The following is a 13,075-nucleotide window of genomic DNA, read 5'->3' as shown; positions in this document are numbered from 1 at the left end:
GAATAACCTTCCGTCCTGCAAATGACTGAGCCTCATTTTAGTTTGTCTTTGTGTGTATTCTGTGTCAGTGGCTGTGGACGAACATGTCCGAATGTATCCTGAAGTGCAACCAGCTAAAAAGATTGCAGTCAGAGAGCAAAGGGTACAACAGAGAGTCACTATAGTGAAGGAGGTATGGCAGCAGGAGTATGAAATACAGCAGAAACCACATCCAGCAGTGAGAGAGGTGGAGGATGACTGGTTTGTTCTTCTGGATGTGGCTCCTAAGAAATCAGGTATACTCCAAAAGAACTTCGTCTAACTATACATGCCCACATTTCTTGCTGAGTTTGTCGTTTTGCAGCGTAACTTGGATTTATCAGGGCAGTGCATCTCATTGATCTCCACAATAAAAGTTGATTGTGTATCTGTATTAGTTGCTGTCGCAGAGCGTATCCAGTTCCCAGCAGCGGTCAGAGCTCCGGCTGCTGTGGCCACAAAGAGGATTACTATTTCTGAGACGAGACCGCAGTTTGAGAAACGGATCCTGGAGGAAAGACGGCCTGTCACACGTACACATGTCAGTGATGATTGGTTTGTTCTGCTAGATGTTGGCCTCAAAGAGTCAGGTATTTTGGACCTGTTTGGGTTTGGTTTTTTTTTACTTTGCACATGAACAACTCACTCATGCTTTCCCCGCTTCATGAAACTAACATTTCCAGCCACGATGCACTGGCTTTATTCAAGGACCTCTGACTTTGTTGCAGAGTCTCCGCATTTTCACCAGTTCAACTTCATTCAGCTTCGTAGCATTTCGCCGCCTAACATCATCCGCCTTTCCGTCCACCGTTGGATTGATCAAAAAGGCGCTTTTGCTTTTGTTTCACTTTGTGGACCTTCGCTTGTGGCCCTCCGTACTTTCTGACGTGTGCTTGTCTTTTTTTAAAAAAAGAGTAAAGGAAACAAATAAGGTACAGTATACTCTTGCAGCTTTTGCATTTATCTGATTACATCAAGGCTGAATAGTGTATGACATATGTAAGTATGTTGATGGGTTATTGTGTTACAGGCTGTTTCAAAGTGCATTTTACTAACCGAGACTTTTCTCCACTGTGCCCATTTCCTTTTATTCATTCCCATTTTTTCTGCATTTTTGTCTAGTTGTGAGCACACAGCGGGGCACTCGTCCCGTCAGCGCTCCGGTCTTCTCCCATGCTGCCCTGATGGAGGCAGGCATCCCCATGGCAACTCTGGATCAGCCTCAGACCTCCACCCCAATCAAAACCAGCATGGAGGAGAGGAAACTGGAAGTCACCGTAGAAGCTGTGGAGCCTTCAAAGATCGAAGCTGAGGTCAAGGTATTGAATTTCACGCTCATTTGATCACGTTTTTCAACTTGAAATTGATGTAGGATTAAAAATGTATGCAACAGGACAGCTGGCGCCAGTGAGGAATTATTCATGATGTGTCCTTATAGTGTCCTTCTTGGGTGTGTGATTGATACACATGTAAAATCTTTTAAATGCTTCATGGTTGTTTTAATAATGAAAGATGCCAAAGTTAGCGAGCAGAGGTTGCTCTCTGTGTCTTGAGTGTGAACTGTGTCTCTCTTGCTGCTGTAGCCAGCAGTGTGGAGGGACCAGAGAGGCTCTTCACTGATATCCGCCGTCAATGGGGACATTCAGGTTAGTGTCAGACGCAGGCTTCTGTTTGCATGTCGCCCTTCAGGAGACATGTTTTTATTTTCTGGCTCCGATGTGAGTGTTGAAAGCCAGAGGATGCTAACTCGTGTCCCCTCTCTCCTCCCCCCCGGGGTAGCACGAGATGACGAGCTCGGAGGTGGTGCGAATGCGAAAGGTCAGATTCTTAGCGTCGTTTCACGTCTTACGGTAGCCATTTCTCCACCTCCATTCTGATGATTATAGAGCTTCTCATCCAAAAGACTAATTCCACCCTCTTCTCACGTTGTGCTTCCATACGACTAGGTCTAAAAATGAAATCTACATCAGGTTCGATGCACATACAGTATACTTTAAGAGGTAGACAGTATAAAAATGGATGTAATGTGTAAACAGTGAGTAACTGGTGTTAATAGAATACTGTAACTCATAGTATAACGAGAGTATGCTTGCCTCAGAGCGTGTTTTAAAACTTTTCAAGGCATTCATTTCTTCTCATTGCTTGCTGTCGTAAACACTGGAATGCACACATGCATGACTGTAGATTAAATGCACTAAATGGGGCATGATAACTGGTGTTTTGTCACATTTTCGCCATTCTTTTGTTTCTTTTCTCATTACAAGAATAGAAATCTTAACTCTAGAGGCGTATATTTTTTGCTTTTTTAGTGTAGTTCAGTTTTGGCCCCTGTGGTCACTCAGCCCCAGACGACTTTGCATGAACTCCTCACAACTCGTTCTGTCTGTTGTTACTAACACTTTATTCAACTTCTTAGTATGCATGATAATGTGTGATGCCAGCATATAGGGGAAACTGAAACAAACCCACACTTTTTTGTTCTTTTCATTTTTCACAGAAAAGAGCTAAGAAAATTGAGGGTGACTCAATTTATATCAGACATAGCCTTTTAATGTTGGAGGTTTGTATTCCCTTCTGGAGATGTCGGTCTCCGGCTGTATTTTCTTGCTCTTTGGCACACTGGCTGCTAATAAAATCACGCTTGCATGTGGCATGATTCACACTTTTTGCATCAGCGTTAAATTATCGGCTGTAGATGACATGGTAATTGTGTGTGTGTGTATGCGTGTGGCAACATGACTCTACTTCCGTTGATTCAGGAGAGTGCTGTTGAACTTAAAACAAAAAAAGGGTTATTGTGGTCAGGATTGTTACATTTAAATTTGTGAACCCAAACTTTGTTAACTACAGATCATCCTTAACCCTCTGAACCCCAATCAGTTTATGAGCGTTTTTAGCTCTTGTCTCATTTTCACTGCAGTATAAAGTCCCGCACTCTATGGAAATGGCAGAACCAAGTAGAGTAGAGAATAGCAAAATTACAATGCTTTAAATCCTAAAAAAGATAAAAACAAAAGTTGAATTTCACTGATTATTTATTTTAGAAAAAAATGAACAAACCTGGAATCAACATGTACAACGCCTACAGGCGTTACCAGTACTGGAAAAAATGGGGGCTGTATGTATTATGAATATTTAACTATCTATATTTTAATTTGCTTCCATAAATGTCTCCTATCTGCAAACACTGCCTGCAGTTCAGCTGAAAAGTTTCAGAATTTTTGTCACGTCAAAAATCTTAGTTCTTAGTTGCACTACATAGTACAAAATTTTTTAAATTAATTAAATGTTTTTTTTTTACTAAATCTGGTGTAAACCATTTTATTTTGCATTTTTAAAAAATTTAGACATGCAACTTAATGTGATTTTGATGAAATAACACAATTTTAAGATTATAAAATTAGTAAATTTTCCTGACATTACACGATTAGTTCACGGACTGTCGGAAAATGAAGAAATCTGATGATTCTTCTGTTCTTACAGCTTCTGACTTGGTTAACTGGTGTAATTTTGCAAGATTTTTGCGTTTCAAACCTGCAAGTAGGTTTTGACGGTTCAGAAGGTTAATTCTGACACATGCAAAATTCTGCTGGCTGGTGAAATATACAATGAGTTTTGGGTTCAGAGGGTTAAAACTGTCCCTAGTGATCAGGGCGAGGAGCAACAGACTAAGCTACTCAGGGCCTGTTTTAGCTTCTACAGCCAAGGTGCACAAGCAGCTCTGTTTTGTTTTCATATAATCTATATTTATTCTTGATCATCAGTATTCTCCTGTTCCTGCTTTTGCTGTTTACCTCCATCTCATTTTCTAACTTGTCAGTAATGCATTGCACTTTCTCAGCAATTACGCAAATGAGCCTTTTGGCTGTAGAAATGAAAATAAAATGACATCTTTGCTGTGTGAACGAAATGACGCTTGGAGAAACACTTATCATTAAGTTGCTCTTTAGCACCACAATAGGCCTTGATGAGTAGTTAACCTGTCTGCGGTGTGTTCTGGATGACGGCTGTCGATGTCGTGAATCATCCATAAAGATCAACTTGATGCTAAATGTTGCCAAATCCGTGCTTCTACTGTTTGCTTGTGTTCATTTGTCCTAAATGAACAGGATTCCATTCATACCGAGGCTCTCAATCTTCTTCGACTTGTCTGCTGTCGTCACCTCTCCTGCTCTTTGATTTTGCAGCCTTGTTTTCTTTCACCACGAGCCTAATGCTGTGAAATCGATCCTTAATGCTGTGCTGTAGAGTTTATAGCTTCCAACCATGTAGAGCCCCAAATAATAATGAACTCTGATATAAAAAAAAAAAAAAAAAAAAAAAAAAATGTAAACACCGACTCCCTCTCAGGCTTTGCTTCATAAACCAAAGGCTCATGATTCAGGTGTCGGACTTGATTTGCATTCTGAAAAGGAGTCGCTGATCATAAATCTAATTTATGTTCCCTTAGAATCACCTGTTAACTCTGCTTCTGCTTATTAATCAGCAGTAAGTTGCGCAGAAATAGCTGAAAAGCAACATACTCTGACTTTGTTTTTCTGTTTCTATTCTCTCCTGTTTGTTAATCTCTCCCAATATATCCTTCATTATCCTTCTCCCCTCCCATCCAACTCTCACATTTATGGTTTCCTTGCTCCACTTGTCTCCCGGTGCTCTTTTCTTTGTACCCTCCCTCCTCCTTCTCGCCACTATCTCTTCCCTGTATTGGCTTTCCTTCCGTATAGGAGTTCGATAAGCCTCAGGAGGACCTGCTCAGGCATCACGCCAGCATCAGTGAGCTGAAGAGGAACTTCATGGAGGCCGTCCCGGAGACAAGGCCGAGCGAGTGGGATAAGCGTCTGTCCACGCACTCCCCGTTCCGCACTCTGGGCATCAATGGCCAGCCTCTGCCCAGTGCAGACGGGGTAAGTGTTTCGTTAAAGTTAGCCAAAGTCAGTCAGAATTGGGGGGAAATTGTCGATCACTACACTAATGTGAGCAGAGATTTGCTATGGAGCAGAAGAACCTGAAACTCTACCTTTCTTCTGACAGTGGTTTTGTAATTTTTGCATTGTTGCATTGTATGCAAATGAAAGAAACTGATAGAGGAGGGACTCAGGCTCTTCCAGCTGTCACTCGGTTGTCTGACAGTCTGAACATCGTGTCTGCATGTTACAGTCCTATTCAAGGTGATGGCATGTGGTATGCAGCACATGCATGTGTATGAAGAATGCAGCTGGACTCGTTGAATAGGGTCTGTTCATTCACTGAAAAGACACCTTGGGGACACATCGTCCGCTGTCTAGTCTTGCTCTTACCTGCATCAGATGTCGCTGATCCCTGACATGTTTTATTGCATGACTGACTCTGACCTGACCTGGAGTATCTACTGCATGACTAAAACATGACCTCTTTCCTGAAGTTTTGCACGTTCTGACACTGAGCAGAATCTCCCCTTCCTCCGTCCCTCCTTCATTGTTGAGCTTTCTCACTGCTTTTACCCCCCCTATTTACCCACTTTCCTTTCTTTCATGCTGCTTTCACCCTTTTATTTGGCTGCTGCTTCCTCTGAGCTTTGGTTGTTTTTCTATGAAGAGACACTCATTCACAGCAATTACTATAGTTCACAGTAACACAAACGACTATAGTAAACTGCTAATAAAATGTTACCATTATTAGTTATGTTTTAGTTTAAATATCACATGAAAGTCCTTCAGAAGAGTTCAGTTCCAGTCTGGTTGTGCAGCTGTAACATGAATAAACAAGTGGAATCTGCTGAGGGTCACTTTAGACACATTTTGCATCAAGTGCTTCATGATTGCTTGGACACGAAGCATTTTTACATTTGAAGACTAATGCCTCCAAACACATCATAATGTCAGGATGCATTAGAGTCAAAATCAAAGCAAAGCAAGCCGACGGCTTCCAGTGAGGAAATAAAACCAAACAAGTGTGCACAATGCTCGCTGTTTGCCATCAGCAACATGGCTCTGGTCCAGTGTCTGCATTATTTCATTCCTTTTCACCTTCAGCCAAAGTAGATTTGTAGTGACAAAAGATTGACTGCTCCCTGCAGAACATTAATATTGGCTGCACAAAATGTTGGTTTTGACTGTAGGTCAAATCTGTAGGTCATTTTGTGTAGTGTGTTCTGATCCACTGAAAATGATAGGGCTGATTAAAACTAGGCTCCAGCCAGGGGTTAATTTGGATTTGTGAGGAGCAGGAGCCTTTCTTCAGTGAGACTGAAGGTCATAGAGAAAGGTGAAAACTATGCAATAAGTTCAGTGGATGTGGATTTTCCAGAGAAACAATGTAATTTTTTCAGAGCTAAAACAAAAAAAACTTCCAGTGTTTTAGAAAAAAGAAATCTGAGTCAGTTGTCTCAAATCTAATTCTAAATAGGTACAAACACATTCTGTACCTTGTGGTTATTCGGGCGATGACTTAATTTTTTTTTTGTTTATTTCAAAATTCATGTCTGTGAAGCTGTGTCAAGTTCTCAAGGATAAATAATAACATCCCAAATATGCAGGTCAAAACCCAAATGCCCTGTAGTATCTACAGTAACTTAAAGACTCATTCCAATAGTGTTTTCAGCATGAGGCTTATTGTCTGTTGCTGTACTTTTATTTACTCAAGTGATCCTATAACTTGCAAATTTATTGCATTTAAGCAGAAAAACACTTGTAATAATCTCCTTATGTCATAACATTGGTTATTCTCCAGAGGAAACTATTAGACTTTTGCTGAATTAAAAAAAAATAAATAAATAAACAAAATGCCGGACTCATCCTGAACACAACTATTTAATTATCTGACTGTAAAATATTTATTTGTGCACAACAGCTCTCACCTATCTGCTTTTTAGAAAAAGCATTTATGTCAAAACCTGACCATTTTTCTCTGTTTTTACAGTTTCTGGCTCTAATAAATACTGTCATTTTGGCATTTTTTAAACCCACTAGGGTGTTTTAGGGTTCAGGGGGCTAATGAAGTTACTGTTGTGTAAACGATGTGACACCTCTGGATCCTCCTGTTTAATGAAGTCAAGAAAAAGAAGGGCATGTTCTATATTCAGCATAAAATGTTGACTTAAAGTAGAATCCAAGAGTTGTAAAGTGCTGTACTGCTATAAGAGACAGAGCTGAGTGGATTTGGATGTCAGGAGGTGGACTTGGCTCAATTTAACCCTTGGCTTCACCAGAAACCAGCTGTAACCTCTGAGCTACTGATATTATGAGCCTTTATTGCAATTTAATCTTTATTTGAGATTAGATTTAAGTGCGTAGCTTTTATTGCCATCCAGTAGCCAAACTGCACTACACTTTTCATCTTGAAGCTGACATTTCAAGATTCATGCTGACTCAGTTAACTTAAGCTCGTTGAAAAAATCTCAAAACTCTATTAAAACATATCCCTTTTTAATTAACATACTGCAAATGTGGATGACTTACTGTCTTTTCAAAAAAACAAAAAGCCAATTGTTCGACATGGAAAAATACAGAATGCATGTTAAAATGCATGTAACACTGACATTTCCATGCTCTGGACACAAACATGGCTGTTAAAATCTTCAGAATTTTCTATTTTTGATAATCGGTAAATACGCAACTCTGACTCTTTTTTTTTTTTTTGGCAAATTCAGGTACTTATCGGTCATTGCAGACACTTCAGATATACAGTATCTTCCCTCTCATGTCTCTTCCTTCCTCCTCCTCCTCCCCCTCAGTTTGTCATCCGCCTCCCACGTGGCCCCCTGCTCGACTTCTACTCCAAACGCAGCTGAGGGGCCTCGACCTGCGGAACCCCCCCACACAGGTGTGAATGTGAGCCGTGGAGACCACACCTAGTCCATCCACCCATCAGCCTCTCGCTTTCTCTTCTCCTCCTCCTCCTTCTTTTTTGCCTCCTCTGCAACATCACTCCAGCATTCCTCATCTCTCATCCTTCTGCACCACTTGAGAAGCTGCCTTTCCCCCCCCCCTTAGGCCCCCCGTTGAACAAGACTTTGACTCCTTGTTTCTCCCACTGCAGCACATTTTCCCACCTGGTTTCTCCAACCATAAACAGACCTGTTCTCCAAAGACTGATTAGGACTGGAATTGATAATCAACCCACTACTGTTTTACATTTTTCTGTGATATTTTTTGGGACTTTGAGGAACCAGTATTTCCGAACAGCTGACTTTTATCTAGAGGTTTTTAATGTCCGACCGTATCACTTTGAGCCTGCTTTTATACACATGTTGAGGTATGTTTTTTACTGTCAGTAGTTTTAGGATATTGTCTTCGGATAAGTTGACCACTGTGATTTTTTTTTCTCCACATGAAATATGCACTAGAAAGCAGCAGCAGCAGTCTTGTTTCTGGGGAATTTCTCAATGTTCTTTGTTGCAGTATAGTATTTCCTGTGGTGGGAAACCATGAGGCAGCTTTATTGTTATACTTAATGACCCATTAGCCCTTCACTGGTATTTTGCAAGGCAGTATGTAGCGGCTGCAAGAGATTCCTTGTTGCATGACTTTTTGGCAATCAAACCTGACCAAAGAATAAAAGGCATTCCATATACAGCTTATATGATTGTTTCTCTTCCTTTGAAGGAGGTGGATTTTGTTATATTATGTTCAAGTGCATGGTTGGTGGTATGTGTCATATCTGTAAGCCCCCCCACTCTTGAAATTTGAGCACAAGAAAATCCATTCAGGCTTTCAAACACCAAGCAGTTTCAGAGTTGTTGTTTTTCTTCCTTTTTAGCATTTTTTTTTCTTACTGTGAGCTCATTTTTCATTGCAATGTAAAGTCCTGCACAACCATTGCTAGAAGGAGAGAGAACTCAAAAATGTATTTTAGGCTGTATCAAAAGGTATGATACCATAAATAACAAACAGCAACAACAAAAATTTAATTTCCATTTGATTTTACAGAGAAATGCTAAAATCTTGAATTAGCATGTACATTTTTCGAAGTGCCCCCAGGGGGTATAGATAATGAAACAAAATGGTGGCTTTTCATACAATGGATATTTTACTACTTACATTATTTATTTATTTATTCAATCTTATCCTGTTTTCATGTGTAAACACAGCCCGCAGTCCCTGAATTTTTGTTTCGTAACTATTAGTCGCAGCTCAGTCAACCACAGCTTCACCAAGCTCTGAATTTTTTATTTTTATTTTTTTTTGCATAACTTGGTTGCTGCAATTGCTTTACTTTTGTTGGATTTTAAAATGAAACATGCATGATAAACTGATTTTGATCAAATACCACCATTTTTAGCTTAAATTTGGTTAAGTTTCCCAACAGAATGACACCACACAGATGAGTAATTAAAGAACTGTTGGAAAATTTGTCAATATTTTTACAGTTTCTTGCTCTGATAAATGGTGTGATTTTGGTGATTTCTGCAGGCAGTTTTTGGGTTTCAGTGGGTTAATTGTAACGCGTACAAAATTCTGTTCATTGATGAAATATGCAGCTAAATCTGTATTCCTTAACCATCTAGATTCGTCAGCTACTGAGGCAGGTGGAAAGGCTTTGACTGTGATGCACATGGGCTGCAGCGTTTTGTTAAGCTGTGGCTTTAAAACTTTGCTGATTTTGTCATATAAATACCGTTAGATCACCTCTTCTGTACTGTAATACCTCATAAAACTTACACTGTGTATATAATGTACTCTTCATATTTTGAACTTGCAGCAAAACATTATAATTTATGTAAATTCCACTTGTTTTAATGTCAGTAGAAAATACTTGAACCTGAGCTCATAATCCACATAGTGACTATTTTATTCTTTTTTAGAGTGTGTGCATTAGTACCCTATGCAATGGTTCAGAGACAAAGCCTGCACACGAGGAAGCCAGCAGTAATTTGGGCTTTGCAGGCAAGCCCAGCCCCACTGTGAGCCCCATGGGCGAGCCTGATGGTGTCGAAGCCCACAGCGCTCCTGTACAGGAAGAGTCGCGCGATCAGGAGGAAGTTGTAGTTTGTGACGTGACCTTGTTGCCGGTCGTAGAGGTGGAAATGGCACAGCTACCTCCTTCCTTTGATCCCTCCTGTAAAGCTTTAGATGAGACCCAGGAGGAGGAAGGATCATGTCCCGGAGTGTCGGAGGGGAGGATAGTTGGATCTTCCCCAGCTTCCTATTTCTGGAGCGAGGGTCCACAGGTCATACGCTGCTTCCAGGTAGCCTCCTGACTCTCTCAGGGGTGATGCTGATTCTTTTCTCTGCTTGGACATCTTGCTGCCACACTTGCTCACCCCTTTGCAGCACCGTGACAAAATCAAAACCATAAAGGTAGAAAATATTCTAAAGCGTGGTGTGAATTATGCCTTATGATTGTGAAATGTAACCCAGGATGCTGCAGAGGTGTCGCACAGTGGTGTGCCAAGTTCTTCACCATGGTGACGGGTCACTGTGACACTAGCACATTATTCTCTGCCACAGAAACGTTCATATTGACTTCACTTTATCGTCATCTTTCCAACCCACTTGAAAATTTCACTGTTTTCTTTTGTAATGGTTGGTGATGGGAAGGGTGGAGGGGTAATTAACAATTTTCTTGTTTCTAAAAATAATAACTGAAAAGAAATTTGGTGAGAAGAAATGGCTTTTGGTGGAAATCAAAGGGTAATGCATGGTGTGAAATGAAAAATGTTTGCTGTGAGGTGCCTGGTTAAACAGCCACTCATGGGGCTATGCTCCCATTCACAGCCCCCTCTGGTGCAGACCCAGACTGTCACCATCACAGCCGCGTCCAACCTCTTATCCAGTGGCATCTCCACCACAGAGGTCCCTATCGTCCCGACCAAGACCTTCACCTATGAGTCTTCAAAGGTAGGGGCTCCAGAACCTGCTCAGCCCAGATCTGTCTCGGCTTTAGACAGCCAGGTTTGAGCGATGAACAGGTCTGGGAGGATCAGGCCCGGAGCTCCCAACATGAGCATGAAGCTGGAAGCTCAGGGTTGCATCACTTCGATGCGATTATTCAGTCTGGTCTTTTTGGTGTTTTTCTCAGGTGACAGTTGATGGAACAGACGAGGACAAAGATGGCACATCAGAGTCCCAGACCATTACCTCAGAGACGACCAGCGGCACCACAGTCACCACCACCACCACTCACATCTCAAAGGTCAGCAGGACAAGCCCTGCTCTCGCCTTTTTTTAAGCTTTGTTTTATTCGTATATGCCTCTCAGTTAAATGTGTTTTTCTTCTCTGCACAGGTTGTGAAAAGTGGATCGTCAGAGACTCGTGTTGAGAAGAGAATTGTCATAACTGCAGACTCTGACATTGACCAAGATAAGGTAAAAACCCTGTGTACTAGTCAGCCATGACACAAGACATTATTTACTCTTTTGCTGAGTTTTTAGAAACTTCTCTCATATATGTCTGGTTAATATGAAGTTACAGCCAGGAGGCGGTTATAGTAGTTTAGCACAAAGACTGGAAAATGAGGAAACAGCTAGCCTGTCTCTGTAAATATACAAAATATATCTAAAGACCAATAGTTACTCTGCCAAGGAACGCGGCGGATCGGCGTACGTTTGTCTGTGAATTCATCTGTCTGTCAGTGTGAAACATTACTCAAAAATGAACTGATGGATTTGGATAACATTTTCAGGGAAGGTCAGAAATGACACAAGGACCGCCTCATTAAATTTCCGCAGTGATGTGGCTTATAGTCTGGATCCACGGCTTTGTTAAGGATTTCCCATTGCGAGATGTAGCTGCAGGCATGGCATTGCTGTAACCATGACAACAAGTAAACACTGTGACAGATACCTGCTGACGATCACATGATTGGATCCTACTACAAATTGACCATGATTTATCCATTGGAAATCATACAAGGAACAGTTGATTAAACTGTGGGCTGTTTCTGAGTCCCATCAGTTCCTGCCGCCCGCTACATATTTAGGTCACCAGCCAGACAATGGTGAAGCTCATGATGTTTCACAAAGCCTTTATTTACGTTCAGCCGTCAGCCTTATTTTGAACACAAATTCACCTTTCTGCCCTTCACTCCTTCCTTCAGGAAACACCGTAAGAGCTTGTCTCCATTCCAGCTAAGTGCTTCTAAGTTTAGACACATCCTTTGCTAGACAGCAACAGCGTGGAACCGTTTTCTTTCATCTTTACATGAACTTTTCGGCAGCATCTTCGTCATGTCAAGAAACCACTTCTTAGATAGACACTTCCTGTGCCACTGGAATGGTGACAAAATAAAAGCCCGTAGCATTTAAAAGTAGGGTCTCAAAATAAAAGCATGGAGGGAGCGGTCATTTTAACACTAGCTAATAAAAGGCTTGCAAAAAGTGATGAACTGATCAAAAGATCTTTATAAAAGTAATTTACACGTAATTCGGTATCCATACATAACATACACATGCATAACACATGCCTGTGCTCAGCACAAGGTCATTTTTTATTAAAGATTTCATCCGTCGGAAATGATACGTCAACTGACCAACCTTGTCGGAGTACTGCGCTCTGTGAGTGCTTTTCTATTTTAGTATTTCATCTAAAATATCAAAAAAAACATCATAGTTTAGTATGTTGTCCAAATTGTCACTAAAACGTCATAGTTTAGTATGGCGTCTAAAATGTATAAAAAAGTCATAGTTTAGTATGTCATCCAACAAGTGATAAAAAGGTGCCCAGGCAGCTCAACCAGTTGAGAGGGCAACTCATGAACAGGACTGCGTCAGAGACGCAGGTTCGATTCCAGCTCATGGCCCTTTACTTCAGGTCCTCCCTGCTTTCCTGTCTTCTTTTCTACTTACCTACTGAATAAAACCAACAAAAGGGCCAAAAAAGAACTTAAAAAAAACATCCAAAATGTCACTAAAACGTAATAGTTTAGTATGTCGTCCAAATTGGGTAATAATGTCATAGTTCAGTATGTCGTGAAACATGTCATTAAAACGTCCTAGTTTAGTTTGTCGTCCGAAATGTGACAAAAACGTCATAGTTTAGTATGTCGTCCAAAATGTGGAAAAAACGTCATAGTTTAGTGTCGTTCAAAATGTCACAAAAACGTCATAGTTTAGTATGTCGTCCAAAATGTGGAAAAAAC

At 40.9% G+C, this 13,075-nt stretch overlaps 1 protein-coding gene across 15 annotated transcripts in view; it reads left to right on the top strand.

The window, feature by feature from the left end:
• LOC111577053 (uncharacterized) overlaps positions 1-13,075 on the top strand; it is a 39,051-nt gene that overhangs the window by 22,467 nt on the left and 3,509 nt on the right. For 6 of the 15 annotated variants that reach the window (XM_055013921.1, XM_055013920.1, XM_055013932.1 and 3 more), the window contains 10 exons: positions 69-275; positions 417-608; positions 1,141-1,337; positions 1,602-1,664; positions 1,798-1,836; positions 2,516-2,578; positions 4,743-4,922; positions 10,713-10,835; positions 11,017-11,130; positions 11,223-11,303. In XM_055013921.1, coding sequence (XP_054869896.1) covers positions 69-275; positions 417-608; positions 1,141-1,337; positions 1,602-1,664; positions 1,798-1,836; positions 2,516-2,578; positions 4,743-4,922; positions 10,713-10,835; positions 11,017-11,130; positions 11,223-11,303 — 1,259 coding nt within the window. Of the gene's footprint in view, positions 1-68; positions 276-416; positions 609-1,140; positions 1,338-1,601; positions 1,665-1,797; positions 1,869-1,964; positions 2,489-2,515; positions 2,579-4,742; positions 4,923-7,729; positions 8,576-10,061; positions 10,184-10,712; positions 10,836-11,016; positions 11,131-11,222; positions 11,304-13,075 lie in introns of those variants that run through there. The other 9 variants (XR_008602828.1, XM_055013922.1, XM_055013928.1 and 6 more) reach the window with 9 other exon arrangements.

The sequence above is a fragment of the Amphiprion ocellaris genome, chromosome 9 (genome assembly GCF_022539595.1).
Source record: "Amphiprion ocellaris isolate individual 3 ecotype Okinawa chromosome 9, ASM2253959v1, whole genome shotgun sequence".
Taxonomy (NCBI): domain Eukaryota; kingdom Metazoa; phylum Chordata; class Actinopteri; family Pomacentridae; genus Amphiprion; species Amphiprion ocellaris.
The sequence above is the reverse complement of the archived record's forward strand: the minus strand, read 5'-3'. Positions and strand labels throughout refer to the sequence as shown.